We start from the raw sequence: 21,446 nt of genomic DNA, 5'->3' as shown, positions 1-21,446 counted from the left end.
TTCTCCTTCTCTGGCAAGATGAAAATTCACAGGTCCAAACTGTCAAAGGCAGCTTTTTATGACTTCAAAGCCAGACAGAATCCACAGGAGCCTTGAGACCTTTGTCAGATGGCACTGTGCTGCATTCTTCAAGCCCCGTTGATATTCACAATTTCCTTCTCAGACCCTAAAAACAATGAATCGTGACGCCTCATTTTAAAAATAGTATTTCTCTCATCTTACTCCTGAGCTAAGGCACATGAAGCCATTACGCCAAGAAAGGACAACTCTCCCCTAATTTAGTATTTGGTGTTGTTCACTAAAGTGAGTATATTCTCAGTGACAGGAGTTGCAACAGCTTTTCTTTTCTTTTATGTGTTCACTCATGTGAATCTCAAACCCAGCGCCTTATTCAGACAAAGCCCAAGAAATACAGGCTATTTTTATTCTAACTGCAAGGTGCCTGGCTTTGGTTCACATGAAGACATCAATTGATCTGACACAGCTTGATGACCTATTATGAAGGCTTCTTTATTTTTCCAGGTCATGGCTTCAAGTTTGGACCAATCATTGGCAAGCTTCTGTGCGAACTCAGCCTGGGAGAAGTGCCCTCCTATGACCTTTCACCTTTCCACATAAGACGCTTCCAGTCAAAGAGGAACTCAGCTTTATAGATCTGCAACACAGCGAGTGTTTTATAATAATAACAGCTAAATTATAATTTTAGTAAATTCATTTAATCACTACGTTTAAATTCTATGATTGTATTCTTTGTAAGTTTTGTTTTTTTTGGCACTAGGTGTAATCAAATGCTTTCAAGCATAATGAATATGTGTGCTGTTATCCATGTAACTAGGCTATAGGCTTTCTCTCATGATCTGATTTCTAACTAATATTTTGTGATTTCCATAATTACTATACAAACATTATAGATGGGCTCTATCAATCCACTGATCTGAAGCTCCTGAGTTGATTTGCACAAAGTAGTGCTTGTAGAAAGTTTACGAGATGTGATGAGGCTCATGTTTATGGTAGCATTACTGCGCATGTGTAATTCTGTCTGTAAACACGATAGCATGGAAAGTTTTGAATGACTTCTGATAAAACTTTCGCTCCTTTCCAGTCCAGTTCTTGTGTCTGACCATTTTCAGAGGATTTGTTTGTTTGTTTCTTACGCTACTAACAGACCTAAATGTGAATCAAGCAAAAAAGGCACCTGACTCATGACAGGAATCAGGGTTGTGTCTGCATATAACAGACAACTTGACCAAGAACCCATTTGAAATTGTGTATTTAGGCACTTTGTTATCAGCAGTCTGTCACAAAAACACTGTTCCCATTTCTTTAGTTGAATCTACAAGAAAATGTCAGAACTGTTTGACAGGCATAAACTGTGTTGTTAGCTAAAAACACGGCACATCTTTGCATGGTGTGCAAGATATCCCAAAAAGTTTGAGGGAACTTGACAAACTGAGGACAAAAGATGTGGCAGGCCTAAAACACTATGGCAGATGATTGGTGAAAGTCATGTTCCTAATGAATGGGGGGGAAATCCAGCAAAGACCTGACACAGGACCTGAGGGTGTTGTGAAAAATAAAATTGAGTGTTGAAGCCAAACTGTTTTTTCTGAGATTTATTAAAAGAAACCTTTGCAAAGGAGTCAGCACAGACGGTCTTCACACCAGCACGAACAAAGAAGCAAACTGGGAGAAGAGGCCCAGTTCAAATGGAGGGAGTCAGTAGTAAGGTAAGTAACAGTGAGTGAGCCATCTGTAAAACACAGTGGAGGCTTTGGCATGGTTGCATTTTAGCCATTGTTGTTGGTGATCTTACAGAAAAGTATTCTAAGTCATTGGATCTATTGTCCAATGTGGCTTGGAAAGCATCTGATTGGGAATAACTTCATTTTTCAGCTTGACAGTGATCCCAAACAGAACAAAAGGTTCTTGTTACTTAACCTTCCTGCCTTCTTGGGACCTTTTTGTGCCACTGCTATGTGTTAAATGGCTGCCATTTCCACTGTGTTCAGTGGAATATAACCAAACTTGCCACAGGATAGTTTTTACCTGTCAATGTTAATATTCCAGTGTGAATTCCTTAAATCAGCCTAAAATGGCTGAGCAGCAGAAATCCCCACACCCATCACCCTGGGGACCATTTTCTGCCCATTGACTTCCATTATAAACGCTATTTTTCAACCCCAAATTATCATCATATGATTTTATTTTTTCTTCTTTTCTTGGATGTCAATGAAGACTCAGGGCCTTGAAGTTTTAATTTTTAAATTGCAAAAAAAATGCAAAAAAAATAATGGCAGGTCAAAATGTATGTTGGTGCCAATCTTTGGTCCATCTAAAGGCCTACTTATAATGACAATCACATATTACTTCAACTGGTTTTTTGTGGAAATATTTAGTTTCGTTTTTTGGTTTTTGGGGCTTATAACACAGGGCGCTCATGTAATAACACTGGGATTTGAAGGGTTAAAACAACGAAAATATAATTAAAACTTTACATGAATATTTCAGGGAGAAGTAGTTTTACAAGGTTGGCTAATTTAAAGTGGAATAAAATATGGATATATGGTCTTTTTATGGCGTGGCTGAGAATGGTCCCTAGGGTGATGGGTGTGAGTTTTTTAAAGGATGGCAGGAGGGTTAAAACATTGGATAAAGAGCGAGGGGGGGGGGGGGAACTGTTTTTCTTGGTTTCGGCTCTGACTGAAAAGTCCTAATAGCTCTGATTCTGTCAGTCGGTTGGTATGAAGAGCTCAGCTGGAGCTGAGGTGGGGGACACATTTTGGCCGTCCAATCATGTTGCTGACATCCAGTGACCACCCACCCACAGACTTACAAGAGTTAACAAACACAAAGGTTAAACTTTAAAATCATTTCATTACATTCACTTTGTTATTCTTAACACAGAGAATTCACATTGAAACATTCAGTCAGACATGGATAGAATTCATTGCATGTTTTACTCAGTTTATGTAATTCTGCTTCAGTTATATTTATCTTTAGCACATTTTCACATGAACATTTTTTGGGACATAATCCCATCTTAATTTAAATAGAGAGGAATACTTTTATCTTTTACAATGTTTGTCAGTCATCTTTTTAAATGTATTTTATGAAACATCTTTTATTAATTCATTCATTCTGTGAGACTAGTGGCTACAGTGTGTCGCGCTCACCCCCATCCTGCACCACACACACCAGGGTCAGACTCTGTAAAGGTTTTCAATGGGGGGCTGTTATCACTGTTGTTTTATTTTCTGGTCAAACAACACAACGCAACACTGTAATCCCACATTGTTGAGCTATTGTAAATTCAACAATTAATGACATATTCATTATATGTATGCGTGTATACATGGATGGGTGGATGGATGGATGATGCATCAGTGACCCACCCTCCCTGGATTTCCATCATTTTATCAACTATCCATCCATCCATCCATCTTCATCCGCTTCGTCCGAGGCCGGGTCGCGGGGGCAGCAGCCTAAGCAAAGAGGCCCAGACCTCCCTCTCCCCAGCCACCACCTCCAGCTTATCCGGGGGAATACCAAGGCGTTCCCAGGCCAGCCGAGAGATATAATCTCTCCAGCGTGTCCTGGGTCTGCCCCGGGGCCTCCTCCCGGTGGGACATGCCTGGAACACCTCACCCAGGAGGCGCCCAGGGGGCATCCTTGTCAGATGCCCGAACCACCTCAGCTGGCTCCTTTCGATGTGGAGCAGCAGCGGCTCTACTCTGAGCCCCTCCCGGATGGCCGAACTTCTCACCCTATCTCTAAGGGAGAGGCCAGCCACCCTTCGGAGGAAGCTCATTTCTGCCGCTTGTATCCGCGATCTCGTTCTTTCGGTCACTACCCACAGCTCGTGGCCATAGGTGAGGGTAGGGACGTAGATCGACCGGTAAATTGAGAGCTTCGCTTTTACACTCAGCTCCCTCTTCACCACGACGGACCGGTGCAGCGTCCACATTACTGCAGCTGCAGCCCCAATCCGTCTGTCGATCTCCGGCTCCCTTCTCCCATCACTCGCGAACAAGACCCCGAGATACTTGAACTCCTCCACTTGGGGCAGGAACTCATCCCCGACCTGGAGTGGGCACTCCACCCTTTTCCGGCTGAGAACCATTGCCTCAGATTTGGAGGTGCTGATCCTCATTCCCGCTGCTTCACACTCGGCTGCGAACCGTTCCAGTGCGAGCTGGAGGCCCTCACCCAATGAAGCCAACAGAACCACATCATCTGCAAAAATCAGAGATGAGATTCTGAGGCCACCAAAGCGAAAGCCCTCCGCCACTTGGCTGCGCCTAGAAATCCTGTCCATAAAAATTATGAACAGAACCGGAGAGGGCAGCCCTGGCGGAGCCCATCACCCACCAGGAACGAGTCCGACTTATTGCCGGCAATGCGAACCAAGCTCTTGCAACGGTTGTATAGGGATCGAATGGCCCGTAGCAATGGGCCAGACACCCCATATTCCCGCAACACCTCCCACAGGACACCCCGAGGGACACGGTCGAATGCCTTCTCCAAGTCCACAAAACAAATGTAGACTGCTTGGGCAAACTCCCATGCACCCTCAAGTATCCTGGAGAGGATAAAGAGCTGGTCCAGTGTTCCGCGACCAGGACGAAAACCGCATTGTTCCTCCTGTATCCGAGGTTCGACTAACGGACGAACTCTCCTTTCCAGCACCCTGGCATAGACTTTCCCAGGGAGGCTGAGGAGTGTGATCCCCCTGTAGTTGGAACACACCCTCCGGTCCCCTTTCTTAAAGATGGGGACCACCACCCCGGTCTGCCAGTCCACAGGTACTGCCCCTGATCTCCACGCAACATTGCAGAGGCGTGTCAACCAGGACAGCCCTACAACGTCCAGAGCCTTCAGGAACTTTTATCAACTAAATGGTGTTAAAAAAGACATCAGCCACTGAGCAATCTGTCTGTGTGAAGCTAGCTGCGTGCTTAGAGCTGCGTGCTTAGAGCTGCGTGCTTAGAGCTGCGTGCTTAGAGCTGCGTGCTTAGAGCTGCGTGCTTAGGCTATGGAGGTGGACTATTGCCTAGCTCCATTTCCCCATGTACTAGTAAACATTTTAATCACTAATCAGAGGCCCTGTTACAATGGATGCCATCCAAGGCCATCAGTGGGAATGGGAAAATTATGCAGTGAAACGACAGAGATCACTGAGCCATTTGCTCCCTTGCCTCTAAGTGACTGCAAATGGGAGCAAAGAGACATTATACAAATGCAAGAATTAGAATTACATTAAACATGCAAATGCAAATATTTAACTACGAATAACCATCAACTGAAACATTGCTTACAGAACAATATCTAGCTCGTAAAATTACATCTTACTGTTGTATATGAAGAGTATTCATGGCTCCCCTAATATAACTCTGGCACCTTTTAAGGTCCTGAATAAGTAATGCCTCGTGGTTCACCTATGGCATTACTTATTATGCACACAAGGCTCTGTCCAGAGACTCGTGTGTCAGTATAACTACCAATAATGATTCATATAAGCAAGCAAAAACTTAAAGCTGTGTAATTTTATCAGCAACTCTACAGAACATTTTACCATTCATCCTGTAAATGTTTTTAGTGGTGAAAGCACTGATATACACAATGAACAGTACCTACACAGCAAGGAAAGTGCTTTGTCCTGTTTTCTGTCCAGTTGTCCTGTATGCAGGGTAAAAGTGAAGAAAAAGGATCAAGTCATCAGAAATATTCATGATATACTAAAAAACACACACAATTTATCTTCTAAAAATAACTTTTGAATTATTTAAATGTAATTATTAAGTCCCATGTACCAACAACCAACCAGAGCAGATACTGCTCTGTTTTTTATTTTGAGGACCAAAATATGCTCTCAAATAGATGAAAATCTGCATATGTTGATGGGTTTCAAACAGGGAGGGTAAAAATGGCACCATAGCTCCACTGTTCCACCATCTGGCACAAATGTGTAACACCCCAAACCCCAAAACAATAACCAAACTCAAAAGGACCTCTGCCATTTTGATTTTAAAAAGACTTTATTGTGATTTTCAGACAGCGTACTTCTTCAGATTTCTTCTAGGGATCAAAAGGAAAACTTCATATTTGGTCTGTCTCAGCTACAGACTTTGGTGACGCTAGTACAAAGTGTAAAGCTGTTGACTTTTCATTGTGGGGCATGTTCAATCAGTCACCATAAAGCTGTAATTTTCTGTCATTCACACGTACATTGTTCAATCTTGCCAAACTTCTGATGAATAATAAGGTCCAACTTGTGACAACAGTCACAATATATACCAAGACTATAAGCCAATAGAAATATTTGGAGTGTAACCTGGTAGAAACATGCAGCGTCATGTTTTATGCTTTCGTGTACTACTCCTCGCAGGTTGACTGGATTCATCTTAAACATGGTCTGAACTTTTGACCCTGATGCTTTTTATGAAAACATCCTGTCGGCATGGCAACTCACCAAGAAACAGGAAGTATTTAAGGGGACAAAAAAGTTTAAAAGTGAGAAACTTGGCATACACCTCCAAAGTGATGAAGGCTTTTGTGTTGTCTTGGTCTTATTAGTGTCTGTGCTGACACCCAATAACATGTACCAATGAAGCAACAACAGTGTTACATTTGAACTAGATGTGCGAAATTTGACTTTTGGCATTCTTTAATATCTCAAGATGTACAAAAATGTCTCCTGGAGTGACATTCAAGAGCATGTCAGCTATTTTGACTTAATAGATGAGTTTTCAATATTTTTTTGCAGATATGGGCTTCCTCAGTTAATTTTCACTCAATATGTTTAAAATGTTAACTTTGTTAATATCAACCAGAATGTAGAGGACCAGACAGAAGTACCATTTCTTTAAAAAACGATTTCCCAGAAGGGAGTGAGCCAGCAGAACTCAGTTTCCACTCGCTGCTGTGAGACTGGAAAGCTAGAAGAGACATGCAGACACTGAGCCACTGAGAGTGACAGCAGCAGTATTTTCCACTTGGCCAAGCTTACTGCAAGTGTTACGTCAGTTTGTCTCTCTCACTGTGGTGAGAAGATGCTGTCATGATGGTTTCAGGCCAATGCAAGCATAAGTGATCATAACGGATATTTCTGCGAAATGCAAAGAGAGTAGTTGTGATGATGAATATTTACAGGCCAACCTGACGGAGTGTTTTCGGCAGGACATCTACACTATAGGAGTTAAATAAGAAATCCCAGAGAGACAATGGACCCAGCTATCACTATGAGTGCACTTTGCAATGCAGCATATGCATAAAAGACTTGTAAATTGGATAGATGGCATAGGAGATAGCTGAGCTCCATTAAGTGTGTTAGTTCAAGGAAACCATGTTTGCTTTGTCTCAAAGGTTAAAGCAGCTGCATTTAATAGGACAGGGTTCAATGCTCTATCCCAACATGACTGCAATTGCTAACAAAATTATGACCTTCAAGAACTTTAACCCCACAAGGGGTTAAATACCTGGGACTCTCCATCAGTTGTTTTAAAACTTTTCATCTTCTCAGATGAAAGGTGAAACATCTTCACAAACTAAAAAGAAGAGCAGCTGCCTTCTTGTGAAGCACTCAAGACTTTTAAAATGGACTGGTTCTTATGGAGTACTTCTCTACTTGAGCACTTTATACAACATGCATCATTCACCTGTTCATGCAAGCACCTCTTTCTACTCTGTTTTATATTTAGCATTCACAATCAAATTAACACAGCACAGAGCAACTTGGTTTTCAGTGTCTTGCCCAAGGATACTTTGGCATGCAGACAAGAATCAAACCACCAACCTTCTGATTAGTTAGATGATGTGCTCTACTGCCTGAGCTGCAGCCATCCCATGGGCCGCTCTAAAGCGCTGAATCCTAGCATGGTACCATAACAGGAGGACACTGTTGTTGCAACAAGTCTGTTTGTGAAATGTTTTCTGAGGACTGGGATCTACTGATCTCTGCGAGTATTAGGGCCACATTAAAAAAATATTATTGATCATTTTGAGAATAAAGTCGAAATTTCGAGATTATGGTCAAAAATCTATTTTTAGAAAAAAAAATCAAAATGTGAAATTATTGTTGTTTTAAGACAAACTGTCACAGTTGCTATACCGTCTGAGTCAGTGAAATCGTACTTTAGAATCGGTTTTAGTAGCAAGGAAGGAAATTGTTTCTCTTTCAGTGTGGTTCTTGATATAGCACGTTGAAAAGATGGTGAAACACAAACCTGGAAGAGTGGATTTGTACATAATGAAATGGTTACACCCTCGTGCAATAGAGAGGATGTATGTTGCATCACAAGATGACTGATCAGGGGTTTTTTTCCATGCATAAACCACGATGCCTCTGTGTTTACAGCTGAATTCTTATTCTCTTCCTTGGCTCCCTGTTAAATCCATAATCGAATTTAAAGTGCTGCTTCTCACACTCAAAGTGTTGAATGATCAGGCCCCAATCTTATCTTAATGACCTTATAGTACCATATCATCCCATTAGAGCACTTCGCTGTCAGACTGCGGGCTTACTTGCAGAGTATTTAAAAGTAAAATGGGAGGCAGAGACTTCAGCTTTCAGGTCCCTCTTCTACTTTCCTTTTTGCAGCATTTAGTTAGGGTTAGATCAGGTGACCCTGAATCCTTCTTTAGTTATGCTGTAATAGGTCTCGGCTGCTGGCAGATTCCCATGATGCATTGAGTGTTTCTTCTTCAGTCACACACTACGTGTATATAGCCCCCTCTAGGTAGTGCAATCAAGTAACAGGTAATGTAGACATCTATTGCAAGTCATTCCTAATATTATTCTCTTCTCTCCATCAATTCCACTCTGCTTGAACTCTATTACAAGGGGCTTTCTCCCCACCCTTTATCCCTGCACATGCCCGACCGACTCTTTCTTTTTTCTTTACAAAGCATACTTTTACCTTTTCAGGTTCTCACCATCGAATTGCAAACGTTAAAAAGAGTCAGGCCTGACCCTTAATGAACTCCACCTCTACCTGAACCCATCTGTCAGTTTTAATTTCAAAATTAAAAATTAGTTACTAGGCAAGGATGCATTTTTCATACAAAACAGCATGAGAGATTTTCAGGCATTAAAACTAATTCCAATCATAAACTCAGTCTATATGCTGGTGACATCTTGTTATATCTAATAAATCCCTCAGTCTCCTTCCTGCAAGTTCACAGTTTTATTAGCAGTTTTTTGTTTTTTTGCCTCTAATTCATTTTACTATGTGTGCCTGTATGCTGTAACTACTCAACTCAGTTTAACAATAACATTAAAGTTTCAGTCATTCCAAATGATATATTTAATATATATGATTTTACTCCAATACTAAACAGTATCAAAGAAGAACTGAACAGATGGAATAAACTGCCAGTTCTCTTTAATACACTCGTGGGATGATTCATCTCCTTTAATTCAACAATTCAAAGTTTTCCATTTCAAAGACAAAGAGGGCCGGAAAATAAATGAATGCACTTCTTACCAAAGCAAACTGGAAGCTGGTTCCACGGAAGAGGGGCCTGAAAGCTGAAGGCTCAGCCTAGCATTGTACTTTTAAATACTGTAGGAACCACAGGAAGTAAGCCTGCAGTTTGAGAGTGTAGTACTCTATTGAGGTAACATGATACTATGAAGTCTTTAAAGTCTGTGCATTGAAAAGCAGCACGGATTAGTGCTGAGGCTGCAGTGATGCGGACGCTATACCAGTGCGCTGTGGTGAAGAGAGAGCTGAGTGTAACAGCGAAGCTCTCAATTTATCGTTCAATCTATGTCCGTACCCTCACCTATGGCCATGAGCTGTGGGTAGTGACTGAAAGATACAACCTGCAGAAATGGGCTTCCTTCGAACGGCGGAGGGCCTCTCCCTTAGAGATAGGGTGGGAAGTTCAGCCATCCGGAAGGGGCTCAGAGTAGAGCCGCTGCTCCTCCACATAGCCAGTTGAGGTGGTCCAGACATCTGACAAAGGATGCCTGCTGGGGACCGGGAGGAGGCCCTGGGGCAGACCCAGAACGTGCTGGAGAAATTATATCTCTCAGCTGGCCTGGGAACGCCTTGGTGTTCCCCCGGACAAGCTGGAGGTGTTTCTTCTTCAGTCACACACTACGTGTTTATAACCCTCTAGGTAGTGCAATCAAGTAACAGGTAATGTAGACATCTCTCTGCTTAGGCTGCTGCCCCCGCAACCCGGCCCCAGATAAGTGGAAGAAGATGGATGGATGGAAAAAGTAAAGAAATAAAACTCTAAGATTCCTCACAGTGTTTGTGGAGACCGAGGTCATGTCATCCAGAGTAAGTATCTGGTTAGACATCATGTTAGTAAGTCTGTGAAGGTTCTCAGTCATCCAGGTCATCGTAGTCAAAGGAGCTTGCAAAGAAAAGCGTCTGGACTTCTTTAAGTTGCTTGAAGACGTTTCACCTCTCATCCGAGAAGCTTCTTCAGTTCTAAGGTGTGGGGGGGGTCCTTTTGTCCCTCTGTGGGGGGTTACTCCCACTAGGTTTATATCTGGGACTCTCCACCATTTGACCTTAGAACTGAAGAAGCTTCTCGGATGAGAGGTGAAACGTCTTCAAGCAACTTAAAGAAGTCCAGACGCTTTTCTTTCCAAGCTCCTTTGAGCTTGAGATGTGTTCACATCATACTTTTGTATACAGAATACTGGACCAGAGGCCTGTACAATGAGTTGGGCTTATCTGGGTAACTTTAGAGTTACATTGGGTTTTCTGTACTACAAAGATGGGTCACTTCTTCTTTTAGACCTAACCTGGTTATGTTCAAGATTAGAAATGAAGAAATATGAAATCATCATCTGCTCATCAATAACTTCTCTGAAAAATAAAAGTCCTGGAAATTCCTCACAGACCTGTGCAGATAGTAGGAATGTCGTTTAAAGGTTTTCAGTAGCATTGTCTACAGTATTCACCCTGTAATGTGCATTTAACATCTTCATATTTTCTAATATGCTAGTTTTACCTTCCTTTGTAAAATCAGCCATTATGCTCCCAGTACATGTTTAAGACTGGTCTGATTCTGCCAGTACCACTTCTTACATGAGAATACACAGAGGCAAATCTGGTTTGAGTTACTGAGGTGATAACCAGCTTAGTATAGCTGCTTATTCGATTGCCAATGTCGGGGTGAGTAAATTCAGATAAAAGAAAGATACCTGGGTTTGTCTTCTATACTATTTTATCTAAATCAGATTTATGGATACAAAGGATACTTTGATGAATGTGAAGAATGCCCTCTAGTAAAAAATTTCACATTTTTACATCATGATGTTAAAGTATTTTTTTGTGGGAAAACAAAACAGATGAAGCTGAACTAAAAATACTAAATATCACAAGGGTATAATATTTCACTACTTTCTGACATTTTATAAACAATTTATACTCAATAATTAAAGTAATCAGATGTCATACATGACACACTGAGACCATTGTGAAAAGAAAAAAAAAATCACCATCGAGGACCTCATCATCCAGAGCAGATGACAGTTCAGAGGGGTTTCTGTGGTACGCTTGACACAAGGTCAGAGGCAACGACTACAAGTCAGCCAGAAAACAAGATGGACTGTCAGCCAAGGAGCCCAAGGGGAAAGACAGAAACAGCAGCTACATTTGGAAGGGTAATGAGCTGGCAAGGCATCCAGGAGAAAACACTGAAAGCATTGCATGTTTTTATGGCACCTTCTTGTCACCGTCTCTCTCCAGGGAAAAGGCATGCTTGCCTTTCCACTATCGCTCCCTCTGTCATCCGAGTCCACCTCAGTCCCCTCCCCCCGAGCCCGCAGAGATGTGCTACAGTGTTTGAAAGGCCGAATCTCATCATTCAGTTCCTGAATACTGAATGGGCTCAAGTAATTTTGATTAAGGAAGGACAAAGGTTGCTGACAGTAATCTGTAATCCACTTGAAGGATTTCTAGGACAATGAGCCAGAGGAAGGACTAAGATGGATTGGAATAATTCATGCTTCATTTTTACACTAATTCAAAGAGAGAATGGCTGTTGCTGTTTAAGGCAGTAAGCTTTTCATTTCACTCCAGACAGAAGAGAACTACAAGCTATTAACACCCGAGAGAAGTGCCTGAAATTGACAGTTCCCCAACCAGGAAGTGCTGATGCAGCAAGCTGCCAATCTGATGTGTTATGAGAGGTGAAGCTGAACAGCCTGTTTGCAGCTTGGGAATGTTCCCTATTTAAAAAAGCCTCCATTTCAGTTTCCAGCTCCACAGATGATCTGACCTCACCTCCAGTTGCTTCCTGCTGGCTTTTGCTTGTCAGTGGCACTACGCTGCATGTGGGGAGCCACTGACGAAGGGCGAATCACATTTGACCTGTGAAGGGAAACTGCATGAGGCCAACCTTTACACATTCTCCCAAACATGCAATAAATATGAAATGTTAGAGGAGAATATAGCTCATTTCTAATTAATGTCTCAGTTTTCTTAGTTGCTTATGAATTTTTTGCATTAATTCTTGTCACCAACAGCAAGGTCCCCACTGCTCAAGAAGGCGCATGTACAGGCCCATCTTATGTTTGGCAGTGGAGATCTAAAAGATTCAGAAAAAAAAGTGGTCAGATGAATCCAAAACCGAGCGCTCTGACAACTTGACCGGCTGTATTTGGAGGATGACCTAAAGAAAACCATCCGCACAGACAAGCAGGGATTATTCTGTGGGGCTGTTTTTCTGCTAAGGGTACAGGATGACCACACTGAAGGGCCAAGAGATGGGGCCAAATATGGTCGAATATTAGATGAGAACCTCCTTTCCTCTGCCAGAAGACTTAAGATGGGTCATTGGTGGGTCTTGAGGCATGATCCAAAACATAATGCCGAGGTAACAAGGAGTGGCTAAAGAAGAGAAATCAAGAGGCCTCATCAGTTCCCAGACATCAGTCCTATTTAAGCCAGCTGAAGCTTCAAGCTGCCAATTAGCAACCAGAAAAAGCTAAAGAATTTAGAGTTTAGGCAAATAGCAGTGGGCCAAAATCTCTCCTGTGCAAATGTGTGTAAACCTGGTGACAACAACAAGAAATGTCTTAGTGTTGCACTTGCCAACAAGGATTTCTCCGCAAAGTACTAAATTATATTTTGCTTGGGGATCAAATACCTTTTCACTCTATGACCATCGAATTAGTTGCAGAAACTTCCTCCAGTGGTTTCTTTTTAGTACCATTTACCATTTCAAACTGAACGCCTTTTGTTCTTCCAAACCTCTTTTTTTTTTAGATGTGTCACTACCTTCAAATTCCGTCTATTGGCGTGAAGAACTAAAATGCAATTTGGCCTTGAAGTTACTTTTTTTTGTTAGGGAGGATTTGTTTGTTGTTGACTGCAATGTTAAAATAAGTTCTTTAAAAAGAAAAATGATTTAATATGAAGGCAATATGAGCAGAGAGTACAAACATGCTGAGGGATTGGCTGTGTTAGCTCAGTGAGAGAGTTATTTATATAAAATCTGCTGACTGCAGTGCAAAATACATTTGTTTAAGGAACAGTGGGTAACAAGAACATATTTTAGATATCCAAGTATTCCCATTTTGGACATACTGCAATATTCCTTGAATCTTGAATTTCTATAAAGAAAGAAAGAAACCACTTTTCAAACAAACAAACAAAACACAACAATAACAAGAATTACTACAATCATTTCAAAGCAGACAGTTGTTCCTAATTTTGCTGTCTAAACTTTTCTGGAGAAGCACAAAGAAACAAAGACAAAGGACATGCTCTGCCAAACCGAACGCAGCAGACGAAAGACTTCAAGCTGGTGTCAGTTCATGACGGAAAGATGTTAAAGTCCAGCAGCAACATCACTTTAAAACTAACAGAAACCTGTTTTAAGACTTGTATAGACGTATACTCTAAATTTGATTGAGGCACCAGAACACAAAAAATGGCATGCAAAGAATTGTAACAGACTGCAGGATGTTTATTGGTCCTGCATCAGTCTCTGGCTCAATGATGTTACAGAGTAGAGGTTCCTCAACTTCTGCAAATTGACTTTGTTTCACTGCATCCTCAATTTACTTTTGCATTAAAACTACAGCAACATTCAAATGAGAAAATATTAAACCCTTCTATAATGCTGCTGAACATGACAAATTGTGTTCAGCTGGGTTGAGATCTCATTGTTAGGAAAACCACAGCATATGTGTACAACATTTTCATGCATGTCAGTATTTTTAAGTGACCCCTGGTGGAGATCCATTGATTTTATCTGGTTTTCCTATTGTATTTTATTTTATTGCCCTTATAGTTTAGTTTTGTGTTTCACTTTGTGTTGTGCTTGTCTGTCAAGTAAAAGCTGCAGAAGAGAAATGTTTCACATGGTAAAGGATAAACTAGGAAGTGCTTTACCTCTACAAAGACAAGTAGACCCAAATATTGCCAGCGGTATGCCTCCCACAACATAACAGAGTCAACAGATGCCTTTAGTAGTTAAAGTTCCAAATGTTTTCTTTTATTTGTCACCCATCTGAATGGCCAGTCAGAGACTGATCCACAGAAGCAAGACATAATACGTGTGTGAATGAGAGAGATAATATAAAATAGAGGAGTTAAAATACCTGGGGTCAATCATCCAAAGCAACAGAGTGCACAAGAGAGGTCAAGAAGAGAGTGCAGGCACGGTGAAGTGAGTGCGACGAGTTTCTGTGTTGATTTGTGACAGAAGGATAGCAGTGAGAGTGACAAGGAAGGTTTACATGATGGTAGTGAGACTTGCTATGATGTATAGACATATGGAGACAGTGGAACTACCAAAATACAGGTCAAACTAGAAGTTGAGATGTTAAGATGTTCATTGGGACTGGCCAGAAGGATGCTAGGGATATAGTTAGATGGTAGCAGATGCTCCACTGTGGCGAACCCTAAAGGGAGTAGCCAAAAGAAGCAGCAGAAGAAACGGGCTGATGTTCCCTTAAATTACACACAGTGAAATAAATATTAAAAGCAGCCACCCATAGCATCCATACTGCTATCTCACAACACACGAAGATACAAAAGTAGGTGCATCAGACACTCCCACAGCAGCAAAACACTTCAAGTCAACCATTCTAGAAGCCATTCCAAACAATCCCCATCATTTATTTACAATATATTAAAAAGTAATGCAAAATTTGTAACAAGTGGTCAATTTGTATAGTAATGAAAATAGGAACTATTCTCAAAGCTAGCATGAATCATAAACATATTTATATATAAATACTGTGTTTGTGTGTGTGCAGTCAGTGCTGGGTCAACCTTTTTACTTTCTTTTATTTTGTGTGTGTGTGTGTGTGTGTGTGTGTGTGTGTGTGTGTGTGTGTGTGTGTGTGTGTGTGTGTGTGTGTGTGTGTCTTCAAACAAAACATGTTATCAGGTCAATCAGGTCAGAAAACACATTTCCACACTCGTGCAGATAGAGAAGAAAAAAAAACATTTCTTAAAAAGCAAGAGTCACACCTAAATCCTCCCACGAAGAACACCCACTGATTCTTTCAGCCCCTGTAATGTGAAGCTTTTCTGAAGTTTAAACTGCTTCCAAACATGTCTAATGCCACTCAGCAAATACCAGACAAGACCAAAGGGTGTGATGTAGCACTTCAGTCAAAAAAAAAAAATGCAGGTTGTTCTCTTTTTTTTTCTTTTGCTGTTCAGGAAACACCAAACTGAAAACAGAACAGGCTTGAATGACACTGAACATGATTTCACAGTATTGCTCATACAGGCTATAATGTATCCAGTTAAAGACATTACAGTTAAATGAACCTTGGTGATGTTTTACACTCTCATTATTAAAACTCACTGAAAGACATCCAAATTAAGATTCATTTACTTCTGTGGACTGAAACATCTGGTCCATGTGTGAAATCACCAAGTGTGTTTATGTTTACGCGGGTAGTTCGCTATTTGTCTGAATGAGACAACATTCCTAATTTGACAGAGGTAAAATCCATTTAGATACTTTAACTTAGCACTAGCTTTACTGAAATGGATCTCTCATTCCAATGAAGAGATGTCTACTAAGCCAATAGTCCATTTTAGAAGTATTAGTACTGTGCATTCAGAATGCATATCCCAGAGTTTTACTGCAGTTTGTGAAACAAAGCTTCTTGCATGTTTATGATCAGCTTCATGTTACACAGGAGAACCCCACCTACATCAGAAAAAAATAAAGATATCAACTAGCGTTTGGATAGAAGCAAATGTCACACAGCTGACCTTTCAGAATAAAATTAGCTCTAAAAGGAAAACTATATATTTTAAAGCTTCTTTTTTAGATTTCTGTTTTCAGTAGGAAGTTTAAGAGCTTTGATGGCATCAAACAGACTGTCTATAATGATTGTTATAATGTGTCACCGCTTCCTCTCACTGTACAAAAATGAAGTAGCAGCTGTGACTGTGGGTAACATAAAGGTCCTCCCTGCTGACCAGACAAAATGTGGCCCCGCCCCTCTCTGAGCCTGGTTCTGCCAGAGGTTTCTTCCTGTTAAAAGGGAGTTTTTCCTTCCCACTGTCGCCAAAGTGTTCGCTCATAGGGGTCATCTGATTGTTGGGGTTTCTCTGTATTATTAGAAGATCTTCACCTTACAATATGAAGCGCTTTGAGGAGACTGCTGTTGAGAATTGGCGCTGTATAAATACAGTTTTATATCATTTAATTGAACAAGCCATTGAAATCTTAACTGCCTTAGACTGTTGTGGATTATAACTGCAGCTACCTATTAAGTGGTTTCACTCTTAGCTTAGTGTCAAGGACCTGTTGGGAGGAGCCTCAATACCACCCTCAGGTCACTACTGCACGTGCGAACTTTTGCACTTCATATTTTGTTCCAAAACCATTGTCAGTTTTGATCTTTCCATGTAATTTGGTGATAAGAAAAAGCATAACACTAGACTTTTTCTTTTTTTATATGCTGGCTGAGGATCAGTTTTTATAAGAACCCAACAAATGACTGTTGTCCAAAGTCTATTCCGTTTAAAAAAAGGAAAACACATCAACCTCAAAACTAACGGAAACAAGAGCGCATGTAAGCATGACACACAGGAGAAAGCCATAGAGTCTTCCTCACTAACAAAGCCTGGGAAATGCTTTGTCAAATCAAATCAAAATGGCTCAAACCATTTCACAGAAGTAAGATGAAAGTAAATGAATGTGCTCGACAGTAATCCTCTGAAAAACACATCTGTCGTACATTAGAAATAAAAGATTAAACGTGAGAAAAATGTTTGGGTTTCATAGTGATATAGCTCTCCTGGAAGGAAGAACTAATTTGCCAGTAAAAGGCAGAGAAAAGAGAATTCAGGCAAACAAAAAGCGAGCAGATGATAATGAAAGCGTCTTAAGTGTACCATGCAGCAGTTCATGAAGCACCCCAGCTGCAGAGAAGCCAGCTGTAGAGGAGCCCACTTAAATCAAATGGCACTTCTCCCAAACGGGAAGGAAGGAAGGAAGGAAGGAAAAAGACTGGTAATAAGAAAAGCAGTGTGCTCACATACTTGGAACAAAGGCTTTTTTGGCAATACACTGTAGTATGGCAATATATATTACTGTGGTATATTACATGTAAATCCAGAAGAGAGACAAAGAGAAAAAGGATCCATTATTATTGCAAGCTCAAGTTCTTTGGCTCAGTTGCAGCCATGATGAGTTTTATACCAGATGGCTGTTCAAGCAAAGCAACTGCTGCTTGCATGCAATGAGCACAGTCGAGCCGTAAATAATGGAGCTGCTGTTTGTGCAGTGAGGTCAGACTGATAAGTGCACGGTCAAAAACAGACCATAGTATCTGTTCAATTATGTCCTGTGAGGGTCTGCCACAGGAAGCATTGATTCTAAGTGTTTGTGTTCTCCTGCAGGTGTAGGAGTGTTTGGGTGTGTGGTTGTGTCCATATGACCACAAATGTGCTGATCTCTGCATGCAAGACAAAATGTCACAGCTGTCACAGTCTCATAAGGCTATGATGCAGTCTCGTAAGGCTTGTCCTCGCCATCTCGACCTTTCACACTGGTGTTGTATCTGTATCGAGGATAGTGTAGGGACGCCCCGCCTTCTTCTTTTTCTTCTTCTTCTTCCTCTTCATCAGATCTATCGAAAAGGTAGCGTCTTTGGCTAGGCGGGCTGGAGCAAGGAAGAACAAACAGATTTTTAAAATTATTATTTAGAAAGCGAATAGAGAACAGTATGGAGGCTGAAATCTGAGAAATGTCCTCGAATGTTTCTCAGTTATTATTTCATTTGCTCATTTGGGGCAAAAAAAGCTTGTGAATCTGATGACATTTTCTGTATTTTTGTAGAAATATGAAAACAGGCATCACGTTTTTACACAAGTGATAAAATTAGATAAATCAAATAAAACAAGTGGAACCAAATGAACTGACTTGGTTGAAACAATTTTACCCCCTTTCCTCCACACACAACAAAACACGGCTGACTTATCCACCTGACTGTGGATTGGTGTAGTTTAAACTCCTAGCAGTTTCAGTGCCTTTTGCAGCCTGCTAACCATAAACATGCCTTCTTCTAAAGTCACCAAAACTTCACACTTTTTCCTTTCAGAATTTTGTAATACCAGATACATTTTCTCAATAAATAGATAAAAAGGTTTGGCATGATTTCATTGTTTTAAATTAGTTCTTTATCTGCTTTTAGTACTTGAGTCAAAATCCAATAACATTTGTACAGAAAATATCAGAATTTACAAACTTTTTCTGGCAGCTGTACAAACAACATGTACACAAAACACTCTGTGATATGCTGTGAAAAGTTCTGGTCGGATCAAAAAAGGCTAATATACTGTAAAAGACACTTTGCCACAGTTCACAGTTCAGGTCTTATATATTTCACTGATTTTTGGATGTATTATGTCCATATGGTGACTAGATTTTCTTCATTAGCCTTCATTATTCTGACTACATGCATGTGTGTATATGTTATATTCTTCTAATCAGAGAGCTGCAGTATTTTATTCATGTCAGCCATTGCTCTAGCATCTAGTGGGCACAAAAACTTGCAATCTCAAGCAATGTGGGAACATGCTACCATCCAAAACACATCATATTAATGTTGTTATTAAAGACAAGGATTTCAAAGTGACAGGTGAGATTACAATCTCAAAATGTTACAATAATATTTGTCAATGGCCTGTGAGAGATATTTTGGTCTCGGAGCATATGCTGTCTGATACTGTTTCAGGCGCCTTGAGGCAACGGCCCATTATGAATAACACTGAACTGAATATGAAAATTTAGAGGGAGAAAAGTGTGGAAAAGCAGGAGACAATGATTTATTCTAGGGTCATGATATTGTTTACCCAGCATAGTGGCTTCACACTGTCACACAGCTATACTGAATATAGGCCATTTTCTACCCATTTTGAGAATTGTTTACACCTCAATTAGCCGAAAAAGCAAGAAAAACAAGAAACCTACTAAAAATAAACATAGAAATTTTTCATATTGATATTTAAATATTGTAAACTGCTGGAGTTAATTACAGTGAAATGTGCATCACACATAAATTTGCTAATTGACTTGTAATGTAATTTTTATTCCTTTGTAAATCAAAGGAATATCTCAGGAGTATTGAGTAGCTGAGCTAGATATCCACAAATAATACCTTCTTATCGACTGTGTCTCCTTTTATGATAACATTTCACCAAACCAGGAGGCGGTTCTGGTCTAAAGGACTCCTGGATAAAAGCAATCAATGTGAAGAGACCACCACACAGACTACTGTCACTAAAGTGTACAGCACAAACTGTTAGCATCACTAATGTCACACGTGAAAAAGGCAATCCCCTTATTAGAATTTAAAACTATTCAAGTCAGACTGTATGAGAAATAGTTAATGTGCTGGTTAATAGAAGTGAAAGGCCTTTGTTTGGTTAGGTGACATCATGCTTCAAACAACTCTTTCCAAGGTAAGTCTACGTACTGCTTGCATCAGTCACTCTCCGGCCGGTATAAATACTTCATCATCAGGCTGTCGACCTTCTTCTTTCTCTTCTTCTCATCCTTTTTATTAAGGGGCTGAGTCTTGCTCTGAGACCCAGCTTCTTCATCCACTTCTGGACTTGAAGCCTTTCGAGCTGGTGCCCTTTTCACACTGCTGGAACTTCGGTAGGAAATAGTGGAGGCATCAGAGCTGGATTCTGATTCTGAAGATGAGGAAGATGAGGAAGAAGACAAAGACTCATCCTTCCTTTTGGATTTTTTCTGAGATTTTTTGGATCTCCTCTTGGAGCTGCTTCTGTGACGATGGCCATCTTCTGAGCTGTCAGAGTCAGAGCTGTGGCTTCTCTTCTTTTTCTTGCTCTTTCCTTTACTACTGTGGCCATGGCGGCTACTGCGGCTACTGGCTGGTCTCATGCAGTCCGCGGCAGATGCAGAGCGTCTGAGGCTGTTGACAGGGTGAGTATCTTTTCTGTCAGCTTCATTATTGTTGAACTTTTCTTCTTCACAGTCAGAGTCTTCCAAAGTCCTGCGCTTGAATTTGATAGGTTTAAAACTCAGGACTTCATTGATGGCTTTCTCCAGGTCAGGGTCAAGGTAGTTGCGATGGCTGACTGTTTTGACATCCAAGTTATCAACTGCGTCATTTTCAAAATTTGATCTGACTTGTGGTGGTGGCATGGAGATGCTGCGTCCAGTTGAAGAGTGTGGACTGTATGCTGACCTCTCAGTGAAGGCCACACTTCTACTATCATCAATATCAACATCAAACTCACTAAGACGGCAGCTGTAAGCCACTGAGTCTGGCCGACTAACACTTCCGGGACTACAACCTCCAAAACGTCTGCTATAGCAAGGGCTACTGGGACCACTGCTATACTGTGAACGGCTCCCTCTACCCTTGTCTAATCTTGAGGTGCTTTGATGGCGTCCAAGTGGGCTTGACAGACCTAAGCTGACGTTAGACTTGGCATCATTCTCTGGGTTTAACCCAAGAAATGTGGAGGCCCGACTTGGTGCAGTAAATGAAATGGTTGATTCTTCGTTAAAGTTGCTCCAGCGGCTGTCCAAACCTTTTCTAGCCTGGCTGTTGGCTTCTGAATAGGCTTGGGAGATGACTGACTGTCTGTCATTCATGCCATCCAATACCTGAGACTTTCTCCTTGAGCTGGCTAAGTATGCATCATTCTGAAAATCAGAAGCTTTGGGTTTCGGTTTACGAAAGGATAGCGTATCCTCTGACTCAGCATTCTGACTGAAGAGGGCATCTCCTTTGCTACTGAGGTTGGATCGTTTTCTGTAGCTTAGGGAGCTCATCACTGAAACTGGCCTGCTTGTTTCTACCTCTCTACCTTCTTTATTCACCTCTTTCCATTCCTTACCCTCTTTCAATTCCTTTCCTTCCTTTGCTTCTACATTTACAGCACTTCTACAAAGAAAAACAGGAAGAGACAAAAGAAATAAAGACAGTGGGAGAGAAAATGACAAAGACGAGATATTAGGCA

At 41.0% G+C, this 21,446-nt stretch overlaps 2 protein-coding genes across 9 annotated transcripts in view; one reads left to right on the top strand and one right to left on the bottom strand.

Moving 5' to 3' along the window:
• The window catches only part of pipox (pipecolic acid oxidase), a 32,442-nt gene extending 30,856 nt beyond the window's left edge, over nucleotides 1-1,586 (top strand). Inside the window, exon 8 of the mRNA XM_080889309.1 lies at nucleotides 523-1,586. Coding sequence (XP_080745435.1) covers nucleotides 523-653 — 131 coding nt within the window. The 3' untranslated portion in view covers nucleotides 654-1,586. The remainder of the gene's footprint in view (nucleotides 1-522) is intronic.
• Nucleotides 1,587-15,260: 13,674 nt separating this feature from the next.
• Nucleotides 15,261-21,446, bottom strand: part of myo18ab (myosin XVIIIA b) — a 128,332-nt gene continuing 122,146 nt past the window's right edge. For 6 of the 8 annotated variants that reach the window (XM_080888696.1, XM_080888700.1, XM_080888699.1 and 3 more), the window contains 2 exons: nucleotides 19,925-21,370; nucleotides 17,971-18,109 (listed from right to left, as the gene is read on the bottom strand). In XM_080888696.1, coding sequence (XP_080744822.1) covers nucleotides 19,933-21,370 — 1,438 coding nt within the window. In that variant the 3' untranslated portion in view covers nucleotides 17,971-18,109; nucleotides 19,925-19,932. Of the gene's footprint in view, nucleotides 18,110-19,924; nucleotides 21,371-21,446 lie in introns of all 8 variants that reach the window. The other 2 variants (XM_080888697.1, XM_080888698.1) reach the window with 1 other exon arrangement.

This window comes from Rhamphochromis sp. 'chilingali' (assembly GCF_963969265.1).
Source record: "Rhamphochromis sp. 'chilingali' genome assembly, chromosome: 8".
Taxonomy (NCBI): domain Eukaryota; kingdom Metazoa; phylum Chordata; class Actinopteri; order Cichliformes; family Cichlidae; genus Rhamphochromis; species Rhamphochromis sp. 'chilingali'.
The sequence above is the reverse complement of the archived record's forward strand: the minus strand, read 5'-3'. Positions and strand labels throughout refer to the sequence as shown.